This window comes from Scyliorhinus canicula, chromosome 5, assembly GCF_902713615.1.
Source record: "Scyliorhinus canicula chromosome 5, sScyCan1.1, whole genome shotgun sequence".
NCBI classification, from domain to species: Eukaryota; Metazoa; Chordata; class Chondrichthyes; order Carcharhiniformes; family Scyliorhinidae; genus Scyliorhinus; species Scyliorhinus canicula.
This window is the reverse complement of record NC_052150.1, coordinates 149,478,594-149,500,223: the sequence shown is the minus strand read 5'-3', so window position 1 is coordinate 149,500,223 and position 21,630 is coordinate 149,478,594. Positions and strand designations below refer to the sequence as shown.

At 49.3% G+C, this 21,630-nt stretch overlaps 1 protein-coding gene across 1 annotated transcript; it reads right to left on the bottom strand.

The window, feature by feature from the left end:
* Positions 1-1,325: 1,325 nt before the first annotated feature.
* On the bottom strand, positions 1,326-15,801 carry LOC119966326 (biotinidase-like). Its single transcript, XM_038797807.1, has 3 exons — positions 15,531-15,801; positions 4,755-4,904; positions 1,326-2,509 (listed from the first exon to the last, which is right to left on the bottom strand). The coding sequence occupies exons 1-3, from the start codon at positions 15,738-15,740 to the stop codon at positions 1,340-1,342; spliced, it is 1,530 nt and encodes a 509-aa protein (XP_038653735.1). The 5' UTR covers positions 15,741-15,801; the 3' UTR covers positions 1,326-1,339.
* Between the last annotated feature and the right edge of the window lie 5,829 nt (positions 15,802-21,630).

Genomic DNA, 21,630 nt, shown 5'->3' with positions numbered 1-21,630 from the left:
TAACTCTCGTATCAGCCAGATTGAATATTAGACGCTCCACCTTGAGATGGACATTAGGATACAATATCATCCAAATCTGAGCTATCACTAACCTATTAACTTTCCATGATAGCTGAACCATGTTTATCACTGGATATTCACCTGCCCACTATACCATACCACGCCTTATACAGACATCCAAACACACCCACCCTCGCATAGTTTCATTAACTGGCTCCCCAAACCTTTTATTAGATTTTTCTCATTTTCGTTTGGTGGTGTGATTTTACTATCTCTATCGTCTATCCTAAAGTGGGAGCATTCCATTATTTAGCAATGCCATCTGAGATGATTCATGTAACAGAGGCCTATTATGTTAAATCTTCAAGGGGAACCTCCCTTGACATTCAATGGCATTACCATCACTGAATCCCCCACAATCAACATCCTGAGAGTTACCATTGGACAGAAAGGCTAGGAATCCTACAGAAAGTAACTCACGTCCTGACTCCCCAAAGCCTGATCACCATCTACAAGGCACAAACAAGTCAGGAGTGTAATGGAATACTCTCCAGATGCTTGGATGAGTGCAGCTGCAACAACACTACACTCAAGAAGCTCAACACCATCCAGGACAAAGCAGCCCACGAGATTGCTCCCCCTTCCACAAACATTCAAACCCTCCACCACTGACAAACAGTGGTAGCCGTGCGTAACATCTACAAGATGCACTGCAGTAACTCACCAAGGTTCCTTAGACAGCACCTTCCAAATCCATGACCACTACCATCCAGAAGGACAAGAGTAGCAGATACCTGGAAACCCCACCACCTGGAGGTTCCCCTCCAAATCACTCACCATCCTGACTTGTAAATATCGCCGAGGAAACATCCTCGAACTCCCTCCCTAACAGCACAGTGGGTGTACCTACACCACAGTGACTGTAGCGGTTCAAGAAGGCAACTCACCACCACCTTCTGAAGGGCAACCAGGGATGGGCAATAAATGCTGGCCTAACCAGTGATGAATTTATAAAACACTATGTGAGAAACATTCAGCAGCTGCTTCCTTACCCTACCCATAGTAAAACAAAATCATTGCACTTTGCTGTGGATGGGGGTTGGGGGGGGGGGGGGGGGGGGGGGGGGGGGGTAATTGCAAAAGACCTGTAATCATGGAGAGACTTCAAAAAGTAAAAAAAGAAATTAAAACAAAGTAGTTCAAAGAAAGGGAATTCTGAAGAAGAATCATATTTGACTAAAATGTTCTGTTCCTGTCTCTGCTGATGCTGGTAGACCTGCTGGATTTTTTCAACATTTTATTACAGATTTCCAGCATCTGCCATATTTTGCTTTTATTGTTAAGGTAAATTATCTTTCTCGTACCACCTTCCATAGAGTGCTGCAGTCACAAGACCTTCTGACATCCCCTTCTTAATCATATAAAAATCATTTTTACTCCACCCTTTGCAATCTGCACGATAAATTTTCATCTCACTAGCCAGAATTTCTGGAAAAATATAGCGTGTGCTGAAATTCCCCCACAATTTAAAGTCTATGATGTCAGTAGCATTTGTAACACCATGTCCACAGGTGTCATAACCAGCACCTGCACACTTCACTAAGGCACATACTTGGAGGTAGCGTGAACCAGTCACTCTGTGAAGCCCATCATAGGCTCCTAATGCATACAGATTAGTGGGTGTGTTCCCATGTTTGTAGGTTACATGGCAACAGAGGGCATTAGTACAGACTTGCAGGTTACCTTGCAGCCCTGTCAAAGAAATGAATGTATAATTATCAGACATCATCTTAGCATGAAAAATATCTCCGGCACCATTCATGTGGGACACTGTGGAATTTGTGAACAGATCAGTTTGTTCCTGCTTAACTGCCCCCTTCTGCTCCTGAAGGAAAGTGGATGGCTGGGAATCTGACTGTTCTAAGGTGTGATTATTGATGGATGTAATTATAGGGACATCGGCCACAAGAAGTTTTCCTTCACGACTCTTTTTGTTGTAGTAATAGGGGAAACTTAAAGGAGTGTAGATGCCACTTCCTGTCATGTTGTATTCAGGATGATGCTGATTGGCTACAAGAAGATTGATACCAAACGCAGCAGCAAATGCTTGGTGAAACTGTACTGCGGATAAGAGTGGCAACTTGTTCATCCAGGCTGTGGGAAATATAATTTGTTTTATACCATAACGCTCAATTAAACTTACTGCGGGCTCATAGAACAATATATCAAAGCAAGTAAAAATGCCAAATTTTCCAGCAAAGGGTGTATCAAAGATGACATGTTGCAATGTCTTAGGTTTATTGTAATAAATTTCTGATCTGAAAAGTTTCCATTTCTGGTATTTGGCTATGAGAGTGCCTTCAGCATCAAAAACCACGTTTGTGTTAAACTGATATCTTCCATCCGGTGGGCACTTAGGGTCACTGAGCTCACAGGCTTCTCTTTCCCCCATGTTTGCTATCAAGTACATACTGCTGTTTCTTGCCATACAGCTCAGTTGAAAAAGGACCTACAATAAAACAGATAATGAAGCACTGACACATTTTATGATACATATATTTTTCATTTCAACAGAATTAATGAAATAGGATCCATTTTACTCTTTTCTCTTGAAAAAATCTCATTCCTCAGTAAAGGGTGTTGAAAGCAGCTGGTTTTCTGGACTTGAAATGGTGAATGGTTCCCTCAGGTATTCCCCTCAAGTGTTTCTGGCTTAAAAACAGCAGAGCCTCTACAGTGTGCAACATCTTGATCACTAAAGATGGCAGGTTCTCTTGGAAAGCTTGTGGAGTGTGTGGTATGCAAGATGTGGGAGGTTTTGGATCCACAAGGCGTCCAGGACAGTCACATCTGCAAGAAGTGCCAGAGAGTAGCAGTCCTTGAACAACATGCGGCTGCTTTGGATCAGCGACTTTCTTTACTGCTCACCATGGAAGAGGGAGAGAGGCTTCTGGAACAGTCGTATCAGCGGGTGATCACTTTACATCATGATAGGCAAGCAAGGAGGAAAGCAAGGAGTGTAGGGATTGCAGGAGAGTGGGTGACCATTCGTCGAAAGGATAAGAGACAGCAGGTCCAAGGAACCCAGAATTCCTTGGAGTTGTCTGACAAGTATTAAATTTTAGATGCCTATGAAGTGAGCAGTCAGGGTTAGATGACTCGAGGGAAAACCATTGTACCTTGGTGCCTGAGGCTTCTCTGGGAAAAGAGGGGGAGGCTGGTAGCAGATTAGAAAGGTGGTAGGAGTGAGTGACTCAATAGTTCGAGGGATAAACAGTCTAGCTTGCAGCCGAGGTAGTTAGTCCCGTATGGTCTGTTGCCTCCTGCTTGCAAGGGTTCAGGACATAATGGATCAGCTGGACAAACGTCTGGAAAGGGAGGATGAACAACCAGAGGTTGTCATTCATGTGGGAATCAACAACATAGGGAGGGACAATTTTGAGGTCTTGCAGGACCAGTTTCAGGAGTTAGGGAGTAGGACCTCCAGGGTAGTGATCTCATAAATACTACCTGTGCCGAGCTTCACCATTTAGACACCAGGCAATTAGCCAGTTTTGGGAAAGGAGAAAGCTATTTAGATGAGATGGGCTTTATCTGAGCCAAAATGGAACCAGTCTCCTGGCGGAGAGAGTAAATAGTGCAGTGGGGTGGATGTGAACTTGTACGACAGGGGGGTGGGTTGACTAATGGGCCTAGTTTTAGAAGTACTAGTGAGGGCAAAAGAAGGTAGAATAAAAGAGGCATAAGATGCATGCCAGAATAATAATAGCAACAGAAATCAGGAAGAATATTTCAAATGCAGGAGAGAGGCGAAGCTGGAAAACGGAAGGCCAAGAGAAAGTATGAGGAAAAGATTGCAGACTATGCTAAAACAAATAGCAAAAAGCTCTTCAAGCATATTGATGGTAAAAGATTAGTGAAGGATAGAGTGGAGACCTTTAAGGGATGAGCAGGGTAAATTGCTCACTGAATCGGAGGGTTTGGCAGTGGTTCTAAATGAGTACTTTGCTTCTGTCTTTACCAAATTAGAAGATGGTGACAATGGCCCAGTTGAAAATGTGGGTGTTGAGCAACTGAGCAGTATAGTGATAAAGAAAAGGTGCTAAAAAGGCTGGCAGCACTCCAGGTCGAGAGGTCACCAGGCCCAGATGGGACGTATCCTACATTGCTGAGAGAGGTAAGGAAGCATATTGCAGAGCCGTTGACAGAAATTTTCCAGGCTTCTTTGAACACAGGAACAGTCCCAGGGACTGGAGAATTGCAAATGTGACGCCGTTGTTTGAGAAAGGAGCAAAATATAACCCAGGAAACTACAGATCTGTCAGCTTGACATCAATAGTCAGAAAATTGATGGCAGCCATAATACCTTATTGAGGTGTTCAAAATTCTGAACAATTTTGACAGGGTAAAGAAGGATATTCTGTTTCTACTGGTTGGTATGTCAGTGAATAGGGGTCACAATTTCAAGATGGTCAGCAAGGGAGCTAGGAGTGAGATGAGGAGAAACTTCTTTACTCAGGGAGTTGTTGGGGTTTGGAATGCGCTGCCTGGGAGAAGGGTGGAGGTGGATTCCATAGGTTTCAAAAGAGAGCTGGATATATATTTGAAAGTGATGAATTTAGAGGGTTAAAGAGATAGAGATGGAGAATGGGACTATTTAGGTTGCTCTTTTGGGAGCCATTGCAGACAGAATGGGCTGAATGGCCTCCTTCTGTGCTGTAAATAACAAACAACAACAAACAAAAAGTTCTCACCTCTGTGTCACTATATTCCGTTGGATGCAGACAAGGATTCCATTGAACAACATCAGGATCTGGAATAGGCTCCAAATATGGATAAAGAGTAGCTCTGGTAGGTGGAAAACCATGGATACCATTCTCTGGGAAAACAATTATCTTAACTCCCTGTAGTAGAGATCAAAAAGAATAATTTCATGCATTAGCATGATCACAATGATTCAAAAAATCCTAAAATCTAAAATGTACAACTGCAAAATCAGTTTGTCAGGATAATACTATTGCAGTAGTTATTTCAGGATGGTGCTAATATAGTCCACTACACATTGGCAGGATAATGCTGATGTTGTACTGTGCTTGCAAAGCTTGTGCTCATGTCAAACTAACAACTATTATAACCATCATTCGTGGCACTGTTCCATACTAATTACACATCAGTCTGAAGCAGCTATATGGTCAAGTGCGTCACGAAGGATGGAACCAAACTTAAACTGAGATTGGGCCATTTGCAGTGTGCATTGGCCCTTTTCTTTAACAAAAAGGTGTAAATTATCCTTCAACACACGTGGGCCCTCTAGAAAGGCCATAGATTCAATTCCAGAAAGCTGAATATTTGAAGTTTAGAATATTGGTGGAAAAGGAAAAGACAACGGGCCAGATTCTCCATTTGGGAGGCTATGATAATATAAGAATCTTTATTGTCACAAATAGGCTGACGTTAACACTGCATTGAGGTTACTGTGAAAAGCCGTGATCCGCCACAATCCGGCGCCTGTTTGGGTACACAGAGAGAATTCGGAATGTCCAAATTACCTAACAGCACGTCTTTCAGGACTTGTGGGAGGAAACCAGAGCATCCGGAGGAAACCCACGCAGACACAGGGAGAATGTGCAGATCCTGCACAGACAGTGGCCCAAGCCGGGAATCGAACCAGGGACCCTGGAGCTGTGAAGCAACAGTGCTACCCACTGTTCCACCATTCTGTCCTCATCCAGCTATAGGCTGGATGCGCTGTTTGAGAGACTAAGTGCCGATGCTGGAACTGAATGGCGGGTGTTCCACAATCTTAATGACGGTGTCAGTCCCGGAGCAATTCAGGACATGCAAACTGGCCAACACTCACGCCACCTGGAACTAGTGCAATTTCAACCGATGCGGCGTCAGATGCGCTCTGGTCAGGTTTGGCACTGGAGAGCCTGACAAGCTGGAGCTGCATTTTAGCATTCATTCCCTTCCCATATACTCTCATTCCAGCCACCCGGAGAGCAGCCCCAAGGCTCGCGAATGCAGAGCTCAAGATACTCTGAATGCCGTGGAAGAGAGGTGGAACATCCTGTTCCCTGGGTTGGTTTGGGAAGAGGGCTGCCACCCACCGACCTCAACCAGGCCTGGGCGCAGTTGGCAGAGATCCCTGAGTGCCATGGGCCCCATCGCGAGGACCGCGCAGCAATGCCGGAAAAAGTTGCACAACCTCATCGGAGCAGCCCGGGTGAGTTTCCACCTCTGCGCCTCTGGCACCATCCCAATCCCACACACCCCCACCCCATGCGGCCCTCACTAGATGGACCAGTAGGCAGTGCTGAGTTTGGATGGGCAACGCCCCTCGTCCCACACACCCTCACACCCCACCCTCCCAGAGGGTGACCGCACCCCACCCACTGGCAGCCCCCTCATCCAACCCTGCAACTCATGCCAACACCCGTACTGCCCACCATGGCCAGACGCCCTGCACACACAGGCCACCAGCTGCAGACCCCCTGCGCTGCCCGCGTCTGAGTGTCTCACACTGTGCATTAACTGTTCACACAAGGAGAAAGCTGGGGGCCTGCCAGACCTGTGGCCCCTCACCATGGTGGAGCAGGGGTGTTGCACCTAGTCAGCAGGGTGGGAAAGCGGGCAGTGACAGAGGCTTCTATGGTGTGATTCAAACCTGGGTCCAAGAGCATTATGACAATACCACTATGCCACTATTTCCCCCTTATGCAGTAAGGCCAGGGCAACATCAGACTTGGGTTGACAAGTAATATACACGCCACACAATATAATAATAATCGTTATTTTCACAAGTAGGTTTACATTGTAATGCTGATATTGTGAAAAGCCCCTAGTCACCACATTCCGGCGCCTGTTCTGGTACACAGAGAGAGAATTAAGAATGTCCAAATTACCTAACAGCACAAACCTGGGACTCTTGTGCTGTGAAGCCACAAGTGCCAGGCAATGATCATCTCCGAATCCCCTACTATCAGCATCGTGGAGGTTACCACTGATCTGAAATTGATCAGGACCAGCCATTTAAATACTATGGATAGGAGAGCAAGCTGGAAATTCTGTGGTGAGCAATTCATTCCTGACTCCACAAAGCCTATCCACCATCTACAAGGGACAAGTCAGGAGTGCAAATACTCTCCACCTTCCTGGATGAGTTCAACAACATTCAGGAAGCTCAACACCATCCAGGACAAAGCTGTCTACTTGAACATCACACCACCCACCACCTTAAACACTCACTCCTCCCACAGTACTACACTGTAGCTGCAGTGTATATTATCTACTGGATGGACTGCAGCAACTTGTCAAACCTCCTACAACAGCATTTTCCAAACCTATGACCTCTACCATCTATGAGACAAGGGGAGCGGATGTATTTAAACATCATTTCCAGACTTGGAAATATATCACTATTCCTTCACTGTTGCTGGGTCCAAATCCTGGCATTCCCTCCTTAACAGCATGATAGATATATCTACAGCAAAAAAACTGCAGTGGTTCAAGAAGGTGACTCATCATCACCTTCTCAAGGGCAACTAGGGATAGAATCTCTACAGTGCAGATGGAGGATGTTCGGCCCCTTCAGTCTGCACCAACCCTTTGAAAGAGCACTGTAGCCAAGCCCATTCCTCCGCCCTAACCCAATAACCCCTTAACCTAACCTGCACATCTTTGGACTATGGGAGGAAACTGGAGCACCCGGAGGAAATTCACGCAGACACGGAAGAAAGTGCAAACTCCACGCACTGTTACCCAGAGTCGGAGGTCCCTGTCGGTGAGGCAGCAGTGCTAACCACTGTGCCACCATGCCACCCTAAATATCCTTGAAGGAATAAAAGAAGGTATTGGAACCACTGTTCTTATTGATGTAAATGACCTCAGCTGGAATGTTGTGTACAGTTCTCCACACTACAGGAAGGATGTGAACACACTGGAGAAAGTGTAGAAGAGGTTTACAAGAATGGTTCCAGGGATGAGAAACTTCAGTTGTGAGGATAGATTGGGATTGTTTTCCTTAGAGAGAACAAGGCTAAGAGGAGATTTGATAGAGGTCTTCAAAATCATGTGCTGGTCAGAGTAAAATAAGGAGAAACTGTTGCAGCTCGTAAAAGGATTGAGAACGAGAGGGCACAGATTTAAAGTGATTTGCCAAAGAAGCAAATATGATGTGAGAAAAAGCTTTTTCACTCAATTGGTGGTTTGGGTCTGGAATGCGCCACGTGGACATGTGTGGAAGCACATTCAATCGAGCCATTCGATGATTATTCAATGTGCAAGGGCACAGGGGAAAGGCATGGGAATGGCACCAAGTCATAAAACTTGTTTGGAGAGCCAGCTGGTTTAGCACACTGGGCTAAATAGCTGGCTTTTAAAGCAGACCGAGGCAGGCCAGCAGCACGGTTCAATTCCCGTACCAGCCTCCCCAAACAGGCGCCAGAATGTGGCGACCAGGGGCTTTTCACAGTAACTTCATTTGAAGCCTACTTGTGACAATAAGCAATTTTCATTTAATTTCATTTCAGTGCAGACTCAATGGGCCAAACGGCCTCCTTCTGCAATGTAACGATTCCGTACGAAGCATAATTTCAAAGTTTGCAGATGAAATGAATTTCAGAAATGTAGCAAACAGTGAGGAAGATATGGATGGAACAAGGGATGGCATTTAAGGCAGAGAAGGTGATGGAGGATTGTCACTTTGCTCCTACATTCCTACCCAAAATTATTTTCAATCCCAGTCCTACGACCTTTTGACTCATGCTGGGTGAGATCTGGGCAGTGCCCGAGGTCCAGTGTCGAGGGCAACTCTGTCCAATGAAAGAGGGGATAAACCTTGGGGTGTGGAGATCAGTGTGGGTCTGTACAATAATTATCCAGAAGCTCGAAGTGGCTTTAATCCTTCTAACTTGTTCTGGGTAACTATTGATGTAACACAGTCAAAATCATTCAAAATTTGCAATTTAAACCCCATTTTCAGATGATTCCGAGTGAGAGTCTGCACTTCCTAGGCAAATGCTATGCAACCCTTACCTGGGAGCCTCCAGGGAGGGATGTGCAGTCCCCAGCACATCATTGGGGACAGTTACACTGTCCTGGAGCCCGGGAGTTCCAGTTCTAATCATACACAAGTCTTTGCAGGTGGCAGGACAAATGGAGAAGACTATTAAAAAGACATTCTGAACCCTAGGCTTTATAAATAGAGGCAGAGCATACAAAAAATAGGGAAGTCATATTAAACATTTTAAAATCATTGGTTAGATTCCAGCTGGAATATTGTGGTGTATTCTGGGCATCACACTTCAGGAAGGATGACAAGGTCTTAGAGAGGGTGAGGAGATTAATTTAAATGGAACAAGGGATACAAGACTTCAGTGCTATGGAGAGACTAGGGAAGCTGGTGTTGATCTCTAAGATCCTTCAAAGAATATGGTGGACTAAATGACCGTTCTGTGCTCACTCATTCTATGGTGATCAAAAGTAACTTCAGTGCAGTTCTGAAGACGGGTTGACCAGTCCTTGTGAGACATTAACCCCAGGTCCCTTCAGGTGGATGTGAAACACATTATGACACTATTTGAAGAATATGAGGTGAGTTCTCCAGGTGTCCTTGCCAATAAATTCCTCAACTAGCAACAAGGCCCAGCTCTCCATTCTGTATCAAAACCCCTGGTGCTTGGACTTCCGGTGGCGGCAATGCGGAGCTAAGCCGCACGTTCGGCAGCTCCCGCGAATAACGGACTTTGGGGCTCTTTTCAGGGCCCCCAACGGAAATTTGTCGACGAATCCCGACATGGGAAGGGGACTGGAGTCGATCCCTACGGTCCTATGGTCCGGACCAGGAGTGGGGTAAGAAGAAAAACGGTAGAAGCACCCCTGGAAAAGCGGGGGAAAAAAAACAAAATGGCGGCCGGCGGAGGCCCGGAGGAGTGGAGGCAGTGGGCGCAGGAGCAGCCGGAGACTCTGCTGCGCTACTTCCAGGAGCTTAAGGTGGAGCTGCTGGAGTCGCTGAAGGCTACCACCAGAGAGCTGATGGAGACTCAGACAGCCCAGGGGGCTGCGATCCGGGAGCTGCAGAAGCAGGCCTCCGAAAGGGAGGATGAGGCCGTGGCCGTCGCGGGGAAGGTGGAGATGCACGAGGCGCTCCATAAAAGGTGGCAGGAGCGGTTCGAGGAGCTGGACAACCGGTCGAGGCGGAAGAATTTGCGGATCCTGGGCCTCACGGAGGGGCTGGAGGGGTCGGACCTGGCGGCCTATGTGGTCGTTATGCTGAACTCGCTGATGGGAGCTGGGTCCTTCCAGGGGCCCCTGGAGTTGGAGGGGGCCCACAGAATTCTGGCTAGGAGGCCCAAGCAGAATGAGCCGCCGCAGGCGGTGTTGGTGCGGTTTCACCGGTTCGTGGATCGTGAGTGCGTGCTCCGGTGGGCCAAGAAGGAGCGGAGCAGCAAGTGGGAGAACACGGAGGTGCGGATTTTCCAGGACTGGAGTGCGGAGGTGGCGAAGTGGAGGGCCGGGTTTAACCGGACGAAGGCGGTGCTCCACAGACGGAGTGTGAAGTTTGGCATGTTGCAGCCGGCGCGTCTGTGGGTCACCTACAAGGACCGGCACCATTATTTTGAGTCCCCGGAGGAGGCGTGGGCCTTTGTGCAGGCCGAGAAACTGGACTCAAACTGAGGGTCTAAGATGGGGGATGTTGTATGATAATGTACTTGTGTTTGCTCTGTTTAATGTAAGATGTGGGTTGGCTTTAGGGTGGGTGGGGTGATGTCGTTATGTCTTTTTTGTATGGGTCTGGTGGACGGGTTCGGGCAGGGGGGTAAACAGGGAGTGCGGGGAGCTGGTGGGGGGGACTGGCAATGGGAGTTGCCCTAGAGGAGGCGGGGCTGGGCAGGGCGAAAGCGCAGGCTTTTCTCTGGTTTCCCGCGCTGTGAGATGGTGGGGGCGGGGTCGGGGCTGAGAAGCACGGGCCGTTGCTGGCTGTTTTTTTTTCCCATGCAAGAGCGGTGGGGGGGAGGAGGGCCTACTGATGGGCACGAAGGAGGAGGGGTAGTCCCACGTGGGGAGGAGTCGGAGGTAGGGCGGGAGTCGCCGGGGTCAGCAGAAGTTAGCTGGCTCACGGGAGTGCTATGAAGGGAGGGGCGTGGCTAGGAGGGGGTCCTAGCCTGGGGGGGGGGTTTACCGGGTTGCTGCTGAAACGGTCAGGAAGGAGCTGGAGGATGCAGGGGGTGCTGGGGGGGGGGGGGGAGTTGCCGCCGTGGGGAACTGGCAGAGCGGGGGACGCTGGCCAGTGGTGGGCAGGGGAGGGGGGCAGGGAGCCCTCCGATGTGAGGGGGCTGAATGGGCCAGTCAAACGGGCCCGGGTGTTTGCGCACTTGAAGGGGCTGAAGGCGGATGTGGCCATGCTCCAAGAGACACACCTGAAAGTGGCGGACCAGGTTCGGCTGAGGAAGGGATGGGTGGGTCAAGTATTTCACTCAGGGCAGGATGAGAAGAGTCGGGGGGTGGCGATCCTGGTGGGGAAGAAGGTGACGTTTGAGGCGTTAAGTGTGGTGGCTGACAGTGGCGGGAGGTTTGTGATGGTGAGTGGTAAGCTGCAGGGGGAGCGGGTGGTGTTGGTGAATGTTTACGCCCAAATTGGGACGATGCGGGGTTTATGCGGCGTATGTTGTGCCGCATTCCGGACCTGGAGGTGGGGGCCCTGATCATGGGGGGGGACTTCAACACGGTGCTGGATCCCCCATTGGATCGATCCAAGTCCCGGACGTGTAGGAGGCCGGCGGCGGCTAAGGTGTTGAGGGGATTTATGGACCAGATGGGGGGGTGGATCCCTGGAGGTTTGCGAGGCCAAGGGTCAGGGAGTACTCATTTTTCTCCCACGTGCATAAGGCCTATTCAAGGATTGATTCTTTTGTCCTGAGCAGGGGGCTGGTTTTGAGGGTGGAGGATGTTGAATACTCCGCCATTGCCATTTCAGATCATGCCCCACACTGGGTGGACCTCGGGCTGGGGGAGGAGAGGGACCAACGTCCGCTCTGGCGCTTGGAGGTGGGGCTGCTGGCAGATGAGGAGGTGGCCGAGAGGGTTCGGGGGTGTATTGAGAGGTACCTTGAGGCCAACGACAATGGGGAGGTCCGAGTGGGGACGGTCTGGGAGGCATTGAAGGCGGTGACTAGAGGGGAGTTGATTTCCATCTGAACCCATAGGGAGAGGGGGGAGCAGAGGGAGAGGGAGAGACTGATAGGGGAGATGGTGAAGGTGGACAGGAGATATGCGGAGGCTCCGGAGGAGGGATTGCTGGGGGAGAGGCCAGGTTCGACCTATTGACTACCAGAAAGGCGGAAGCTCAGTGGAGGAAAGCACAGGGGGCGGTGTATGAATATGGGGAGAAGGCGAGCAGGATGCTGGCACACCAACTCCGAAAGCGGGACGCGGCCAGGGAGATTGGGGGAGTGACGGAAAGAGCTGGGATGGTGGTGCGGAGGGGGGTAGATGTTAATGGGGTCTTCAGGGACTTCTATGGGGAACTGTACCGGTCTGAACCCCCGGTGGAGGGGGGTGGAATGGGGCGCTTCTTGGACAAGCTGCGATTTCCGAGGGTGGAGGAGGGGCAGGTGGAGGGACTGGGGGCGCCGATCGAGCTGGAGGAGTTGGTTAAAGGGATAGGGAGCATGCAGTCGGGGAAGGCGCCGGGACCGGATGGGTTTCTGGTGGAATTTTATAAAAGGTACGCGGACCTGTTGGGCCCCCTGTTGGTCCGGACCTTTAACAAGGCAAGGGAGAGGGGGGCTTTGCCCCCAACTATGTCACGGGCGCTGATTTCCTTGATCCTGAAGCGGGACAAGGACCCTCTGCAGTGTGGGTCATAAAGGCCGATCTCGCTGCTAAATGTAGACGCCAAGCTGCTGGCAAAGATCCTAGCCACAAGAATAGAGGATTGCGTGCCCGGGGTCATTCAAGAGGACCAGACGGGATTTGAGAAGGGAAGGCAGTTGAATACAAACGTACGAAGGCTCCTCAACGTTCTTATGATGCCGGCTGTGGAAGGCGAGGCGGAGATAGTGGTGGCATTAGATGCGGAGAAGGCCTTTGATAGGGTTGAGTGGGGGTATCTGTGGGAGGTGTTGGAGAGGTTTGAGTTTGGGGAGGGGTTTGGCCGTTGGGTGAGGTTGCTCTATGAGGCCCCGATAGCCAGTGTAGCCACGAATAGGAGGAGGTCGGAGTACTTTCGGCTGTACCGGGGGACGAGACAGGGGTGTCCCCTTTCCCCCTTGCTCTTTGCATTGGCAATTGAGCCCCTGGCCATGGCATTGAGGGAGTTAGGGAACTGGAGGGGTCTGGTGCGGGGTGGGGAGGAGCATCGAGTGTCGCTGTATGCGGACGACCTGTTGCTGTATGTGGCGGACCCGGTTGGGGGGATGCCGCAGGTGATGAGGATTCTTAGTGAATTCGGGGGCTTCTCTGGGTACAAGCTGAACCTGGGCAAGAGCGAGTTGTTCGTGGTGCATCCGGGGGATCAAGAGGAGGGGATTGGTAGGCTCCCACTGAAGCAGGCAGGGAAGAGCTTCAGGTACCTAGGAGTCCAGGTGGCTGGGAGCTGGGGGGCCCTGCACAAGCTCAACCTCACAAGGTTGGTGGAGCAGATGGAGGAGGAGTTCAAAAGGTGGGATATGTTACTGCTGTCACTGGCGGGGAGGGTGCAGTCCATTAAGATGACGGTGCTCCCGAGGATTTTGTTCCTGTTCTAGTGCCTCCCCATCCTTATCCCGAAGGCCTTTTTTAGGAGGGTCAACAGGAGTATTACGGGATTTGTGTGGGCGCATGGGACTCCGAGGGTGAGAAGAGTGTTCCTGGAACGGGGCAGGGATAGGGGGGGGCTGGCGTTGCCCAACCTCTGTGGGTACTATTGAGCTGCCAACGCAGCGATGGTGCATAAGTTGGTAATGGACGGGGAAGGGGCAGCATGGAAGAGGATGGAGATGGCGTCCTGTGTGGGCACGAGCCTGGAGGCGCTGGTAACGGCGTCGTTGCCGCTCCCTCCAACGAGGTATACCACGAGCCCGGTGGTGGCGGTTACCCTCAAAATTTGGGGGCAATGGAGACGGCATAGGGGAGAAGTGGGGGGCTCGACGGAGGCCCCGATATGGTGGAACCATCGGTTTGTCCCAGGGAGCATTGATGGCGGATTTCTGGGCTGGCACAGGGTAGGAGTTAGGAGCTTGAGGGACCTGTTTGTGGAGGGGAGGTTCGCGAGCTTGGGGGAGTTAGAGGGGAAGTTTGGGCTCCCCCGGGGAACATGTTTAGGTACATGCAGGTTAGGGCGTTTGCCAGGTGACAGGTGGAGGGGTTCCCCTTGCTGCCCCCACAGGGGATACGGGACAGGGTGCTCTCGGGGGTGTGGGTTGGAGGAGGGAGGATTTCGGGCACATACTGGGTAATGCAGGAGGTAGACGAGGCCTCGGTGGAGGAACTGAAGGGGAAATGGGAAGATGAGCTGGGTGAGGAGATTGAGGAGGGGACATGGGCGGATGCCCTGGAGAGAGTGAATTCCTCCACTTCCTGTGTGAGGCTTAGCCTTATACAGTTCAAGGTGCTGCACCGGGCCCACATGACTGGGACGAGGATGAGTAGGTTTTTCGGGGGCGAAGACAGGTGTGCTAGGTGCTCGGGGAGCCCAGTGAACCACGCCCATATGTTGTGGGCATGCCCAACGCTGGGGGAGTTTTGGAAGGGGGTAGCAAGGACGGTGTCAGGGTGGTGAGATCCAGGGTCAAGCCAGGCTGGGGACTCGCAATTTTTGGAGTTGCAGAGGAGCCGGGAGTGCAGGAGGCGAAAGAGGCCGGTGTTCTGGCCTTTGCGTCCCTAGTAGCCCGGCGGAGGATCTTGCTTCAATGGAAGGATGCGAGGCCCCCAAGCGTGGAGGCCTGGATGAATGATATGGCGGGGTTCATTAAATTGGAGAAGGTGAAATTTGCCCTGAGGGGATCAGTACAAGGGTTCTTTAGGCGGTGGCAGCCTTTCCTAGACTTCCTGGCGGAACGGTAGGGAAATAGGCCGGCAGCAGCAGCAACCCGGGGGGAGTGGGGGGGGGTTTGGTTCTGTGGGAGGGAGAACTGTGTACATGGGTTTGTGGGATGTGGCGGGTGTTATCTCTTTCCCTTTTGTTGTTTGGGTGGTTTTTTTTGGGTTTTTTTGTTTGCAGTTGCTTTTGTGGTTGGGTGGGTGTTCTTGGGTTTTTACCACGGTTGTTTTGTTAATATGGTTTTGTTGTTTATATTTTGTGAAAATCTTAATAAAAATTATTTTAAAAAACACCCCTGGTGCTTGAATGGGGGAAACCCCAATATGCAAGTGTGGTTCACATAAAATATTTTACAAAGTCAAAATCTCACATTGAGAATGCCCCTTTTCCCTGGGGGAAATCTTGCAGGAAAGCTCGGTGTTAATTTGTCTAACCCGATCTGCGTCTAATGTAGCCACAAATGCTTTGTACTGAACAGGCCGGTCCAAACATGAGAAATTTGCATTACCTGTTTGCTTGCTTCATGGACTTGCTCTTGGTAGATGTCCAGGTTTTTCTGCATGAGCTCCAGTGCTCCCTCTCGTGCGGGAGGGATTAAGTTCCGTACCAGGACTGTAGAGTGTTCATAGATCGCCGCTTTGTAAAACTCCAACCCCCTTACTGGGATTACAAAGCATTGCCACACCAACAATAGCCACCACAAGCAAAATGCCTCCATTCCTGAAACTTTGATGCTCCAAAGCAACAATTAGTGGCAGCACTGCTTTCTGGAGATTAGAGTGGATATTTATACTTGAAACATTGCTCAACAGTTAACATCGAACACATATTTTGCAAGAGAGGCGTGGTCAGAAGTGAGCTAACTTTCCCAACATCATCCCTTATTTACTGTGCAGAATCAGACTCCAATAAACTGTAGGTTAGCTGGACTATCTGGGCACCATGTGGAGCAAATATTGGCATTGATTAAGCATGGACTTTACTGCATTATCATTTTCTTACCCGTACCACAACAGTGAATCAAGACACGGTGAAGTGTGCAAGCTGATGAAAGTAATCGTATCCCTATTTTTGTTTGCATAAGTTGCAGCAGGATCTTTTAAAAATGTCTGTGAACTAAAGTGAATGAGTGAAACAGTTGAATAATAAATGTACATTATCATCATAAGGCCTAACTGCAAAGCATGAGAATAATAACAAATAATAAAATGCAGTTGTTTGGATTTTTAGTATGATTATTTTAAATAAGAAAGAACAATTAGTCAACTTTTGGAAAAAACAATTAGATCAGATCCTTTAAATCTAGATTTTTTTCATAGAATTTACAGTGCAGAAGGAGGCCATTCGGCCCATCGAGTCTGCACCAGATTTTGTAAAGAGCACCCTACCCAAGGTCAACACCTCCACCCTACCCCCATAACCCAGTAACCCCACCGAACACTAAGGATAATTTTGGACACTAAGGGCAATTTATCATGGCCAATCCACCTAACCTGCACATCTTTGTGACTGTGGGAGGAAACCGGAGCACCCGGAGGAAACCCACGCACACACGGGGAGGATGTGCAGACTCCGCACAGACAGTGACCCAAGCCGGAATCGAACCTGGGACCCTGGAGCTGTGAAGCGATTGTGCTATCCACAATGCTACCGTGCTGCCCTGAGATACTGAGCTCATCGTTCTCTGCTAGTTGTGCAAGACAGTATTAAAACTTCAAATCAGCTGATCAACTTCCCAAACTGATGCCAACTCATAAGTATGTATGTACACATTCCCTCAAAGCAATTTTTTATTTTTAAAAATAAATTCAGAGGCCCCAATTTGTTTTCCAATTAAGGGGCAATTTAGCGTGGTCAATCCACCTAACCTGCACATCTTTGGGTTGTGGGGGTGAGACCCACACAGACATGAGGACAATATGCAAACTACACACAAAGAGTTATCCAGAGCCGGGATCGAACCTGGGTCCTTGGTGCCGTGACGCAGCAGTGCTACCCACTGTGCCACTGTGCCGCCCCCCTCAAAGCACCTTGACCTTTGAGATACATTTCGTAATTTAGTTTGTTTTTATTGGAAGAGACATTCAAAGGCCTCACTTATGAAAAATAATTACAAAGGGCATGAACTGTCAGGATTTTAGCTGAGGTATTACCTTGGTTGCCAATCATTTACTTTTTGTTCCAAGACTGGATTTTTCACCCAAAAAGCAGAATTCTGCAGTTGCTGTAAATCTGAAATAAAAACAGAAAATGATGGAAATATTCCACAGGTCAGGCAGCATCTGTGGAGAGCAACAGGGTTAATATTTCAGGTCCATGAACCTTCTTCAGGTGAGGGAAAGTAGATGAGATTTTGTGCAAGTGGTGGGTGGGGCAAGGACATAGAAAGGTCTGCGATAGGATACAGGAGAGATTGAATGGCGGAACGGTTTGTCTAGCCTGTTACAAGATGTAGGAGAATGTATCAAAGTGTTGGCATTCAGCCTTTGAAAGATAGACCTCAATTCGCCAGACAAATACAGCACCCGCTTTGTCAGCAAGTTTGATTCAGCACCAGCTTTCCAGACTCAATATTAAGTTCAACAATTTCAGACCGCAAACCCACTCCCCCATTTTGTTTCCCTTCCTTTGCATGTTTCGGGTTTTCTCTTTTTTTTTTCTTTCACACAGCAACTCTAGGTACACCTTTTGTTGTCTTGTTGCCTTTCTTGTCCCATCACCATTCCGTTGGGCCTGTAAACTAACTCTTTGTCATTCAATCTCTCTTGTTTTCCACCCTATCACAGACTTTCTTTCATCCTTGACCTACCTACCTCTTGCCCAAATGCTGTTCCATCTCTAAGTTCAGACAATTCTGATGAAAGGTCCTCGACCTGAAACATTAACTCTGGTTTACATAGAACATAGAACAGTACAGCACAGTACAGGCCCTTCAGCCCATGATGTTGTGCCGACCACTTATCCTAATCTAAGATGAACCTAACCTACACCCCTTCAATTTACTGCTGTCCATGTGCTTATCCAAAAGTTGCCTAAATGTCCCTAATGACTCTGACTCCACCACCTCTGCTGGCAGTGCATTCCACACACCCACCACTCTCTGTGTAAAGAACCGACCTCTGACATCTCCCCTACGCCTTCCTCCAATCATCTTAAAATTATGTCCCCTCGTGACAGCCATTTCCGTCGTGGGGGAAAAGTCTCTGGCTATCCACTCTATCCATGCCTCTCATCACCTTGTACACCTCTATCATGTCATCTCTCTTTCTTCTTTGCTCCAGTGAGTGAAGTGTTGGGCAGTGTAGACTTGCAAAGCTAACATATGCCACCAACACGGAAGAAGGTTCAACTCTATTTTATTAACTACTTATAAAGTAATAGACATACAAGAGCTGTGGGTTTAAATGATGCTAGTTTAACTAGAGACTAGGGAACTGTCCGAACCAGTTGAATCTCTCAGCACGTGGTGTGAGTCTGTACTAAACTTGATGAGCTCTTGTGCTTCTGTGAGGCAGCATCCAGAATGAGCAGGAAAAGTGATGCCCTCTATCTTTATAGTGCGTGTATTCTAACTGGTGATTAGCTGCGGTGTTTGTGCATGTTGATTGGTCCTAGTGTATGTCCATCAGTGTGTGTCTGCACCTGATATACTGGTGTATTGTTGCTCGTTCTGTGTGAGTGTGCTTAACACTCAATTTGGCTATGTTTCGTTACTTAGCTCTGGAGTCGCCAGGTTTCGTGAAGATACCACCACAAGTTTCAAGGTGAAGTTCAAAGCAATAAAACCATACACCAATTAGTAAGTTCAAACAACTGAGTTTATTATAATACAATTATAATAACTACCCATGCACACACAAAGAGGATTAAACTATTCCTACCGCTAAATAGACAAATACTTATCTTGAAGGAACTGCCGAATCAGGGGGCAAGGCCTCTTGCTCTGCTCTGATCTGCAGACTTCAGGGTGGTACGGGTTAAAAGGGGTCAGGAGTGTCTATCTCTGGTAGCGATTGTTGTGAGACTTACTTACTGGCGGCTGCTGTTCCCAAACCTCTCCTCTCGTTCAAGGTCTTCTTTGGCAAAAGCTGGTCGAAATGCTGGTCTAGAGAGGAGGGCTGGTCAGAAGAACGAACTAAGTGTGGGACCTGTCTTTTATAGGTCCCAGGGATCCGCGCCCCTTTGGGCGGACCCCTTTACCTGCTCGGAATCGATTGGGTCTCTTCCCAATCGATATGTTTGAATCCCCCCAATACTGAGGCTGTTCCTTGGCTACTGGGCGGGCTTTCAGGTGCTTTGTTTTCGGACCTCGCTGTTGCCGGGGTGTCTGGTATCCTATACAATGTTGCAGTTACTTCCCCATTTGTGTCCATTGTCTCTGGGATCGTTCCATTACTATGTTAACTATCCCGGAGATTGCCTCATTAGTATGCGGAATGTTCGTTTCGGTGCTGTCTGCTCTCTTAGCAGACAGAATCCACATTTGCTTGGTGCAGCCTGCTTGTGCTGCAAACATTGTCCATTTTAACCTGTATTCTGTTCCTCCATTTTGTATTTAGGGAATGGCCAACTTCGGTGGCTACAGTATATTGTGACATCACCCTTTTAAAAAAAAAATGTTAATGTGAATGTGTGACAATAAATAGTGTGGGTGTGTGAAGAATGTGCCTAACTAAGTGTGAGGTGCAAAGCCACATGTACAAATCTATATACAGGAAACAAAGCTATATACAAGGGAAGTTGCCTGGTGCAGATAATTAATATGCAGTAACTTGAACCAGAGCAGTGCTATATACAAACCACTGGAAAATGATTTTAACAGGGAAGGAAACATCTCAGAGAGTCCACATATTTGCAAAGTTCATAAATTCAGTCCCTGAGGTGGGCGACGAACTCTGGTTGACCGCCTCAAGGGTCAATAGCCGCCAGGTCAGGAGCTGGGTGGGCTGCAACATAGTCAGGAGGAGGCAGAGTAACTGGAAGCTCTGCACAGTCCATGGCAGGGTCAGCAGGGGAGCGACCCGGAGGATCCCGTGACGACTATGGAACAAGGCGAAGGGCACGCCAATTGCAACGCTGAATGGATCCGTCCGGTAACCAGACCAGTAAGAAATGGGGGGGCCACCTGCCTGCGGACAACAGCAGGCGCAGACCAGTCACCATCCGGTAGATGAATGCGAACCGTGTCATGTGGCTGGATGTTGGAGAGATCAGCAGCACGTGAGTCGTGTGTCGCTTTTTGTTGCGCCTGAGATGTCTGCATCCTGTGGAGCACGGGGACATGATCGAGATTGGCGGTGTGAATCAATGGCACCGTCGTCCTCAGAGTGCGGTTCATCAGTAACTGTGCAGGCGACAGCCCAGTGGAGAGCGGGGCAGAGCGATAGGCTAACAAAGCAAGACAGAAGTCAGAACCGGCATCGGCAGCCTTGCAGAGCAGCCTCTTGACTATATGAACCCCCTTTCCGCCTTGCCATTGGACTGAGGGTATAGGAGACTGGACGTGATGTGTGCGAAGTTGTAGTGTCGGGCAAAGCTGGCCCATTCCTGGCTTATGAAACAGGGGCCATTATCCAACATCACTGTGAGCGGGATGCCATGCCGGGCGAACGTCTCCTTGCAGGCCTGAATGACAGCAGAAGAGGTGAGGACGTGCAACCTGATGACTTCCGGGTAATTGGAGAAGTAATCAATGATTAGGACATAGTCCCTACCCAATGCGAGGAACAGGTCGATGCCCACCTTGGTCCAGGGCGATGTGACCAACTCATGGGGCAGCAGGGTCTCCCATGGTTGGGCGGGTTGATGGCAGGTGGGGCAGTTGAGTACCGCATTGGCGATGACATTGTTAATGCCCGGCCAATAGACAGCTTCCCTGGCCCTGCGGCGACATTTTTCCACTCCTAGATGGCCTTCATGCAGTTGCTCCAGGACCAGCTGGCGCATGCTGTGTGGGATCACGATGCGATCCAACTTCAGGAGCACCCCGTCAACAACCACCAGGTCGTCACGGACATTGTAAAATTGTGGGTATTGGCCCGTCTGAGCCACCCGTCTGACATTAAGCGCATGGCATGCTGCAGAAAGGGGTCAGCCGCTGTCTCGCGGCAAATTTGTACCAGGCGGCATCCGTTCCTGGCAAGTGGGAGGCTGCGAACTGAACATGAGCGTCGACTTGGCAAACGAACCCTTCGTGATCGCACGGAGTGCTGACCGACCTAGAGAGGGCATCGGCAACGAGAAGGTCTTTGCCAGGGGTATAAACGAGTTGGAAGTCATACCTCCGTAGCTTGAGTAGGATGTGTTGGAGGCGAGGCGTCATATCATTCAAGTCCCAATAAAGTGACTGCTCCTTTCTTCAGCGTTCTCTCTTCCTTGCCTCATTAGCACGTGGCACTGGTAGCAATCCTGAGATTACTACTCTGCTCGTCCTGCTCTTTAGTTTCCAACCTAACATCCTAAAATCACTTTTTTTATCCTCATCCGTTTTCTTACCTATGTCGTTGGTGCCAATGTGCACCACAACTTCAGGTTGCTCCCCCTTAACAATCCTGTCGACTCGATCCGTGACATCACTGACCCTGGCACCCGGGAGGTAACATACCTTC

Bases quoted from the DNA above. Each gene is read 5' to 3' on its own strand.
- LOC119966326 (XM_038797807.1), bottom strand. From the start codon at position 15,740: ATGGAGGCATTTTGCTTGTGGTGGCTATTGTTGGTGTGGCAATGCTTT. The intron at 4,905-15,530 runs GTAATGCAAATT...TCTCTACTACAG, and splicing joins TCCATGAAGCAAGCAAACAG to GGAGTTAAGATAATTGTTTT. The intron at 2,510-4,754 runs GTGAGAACTTTT...GTTTTATTGTAG, and splicing joins CGGAATATAGTGACACAGAG to GTCCTTTTTCAACTGAGCTG.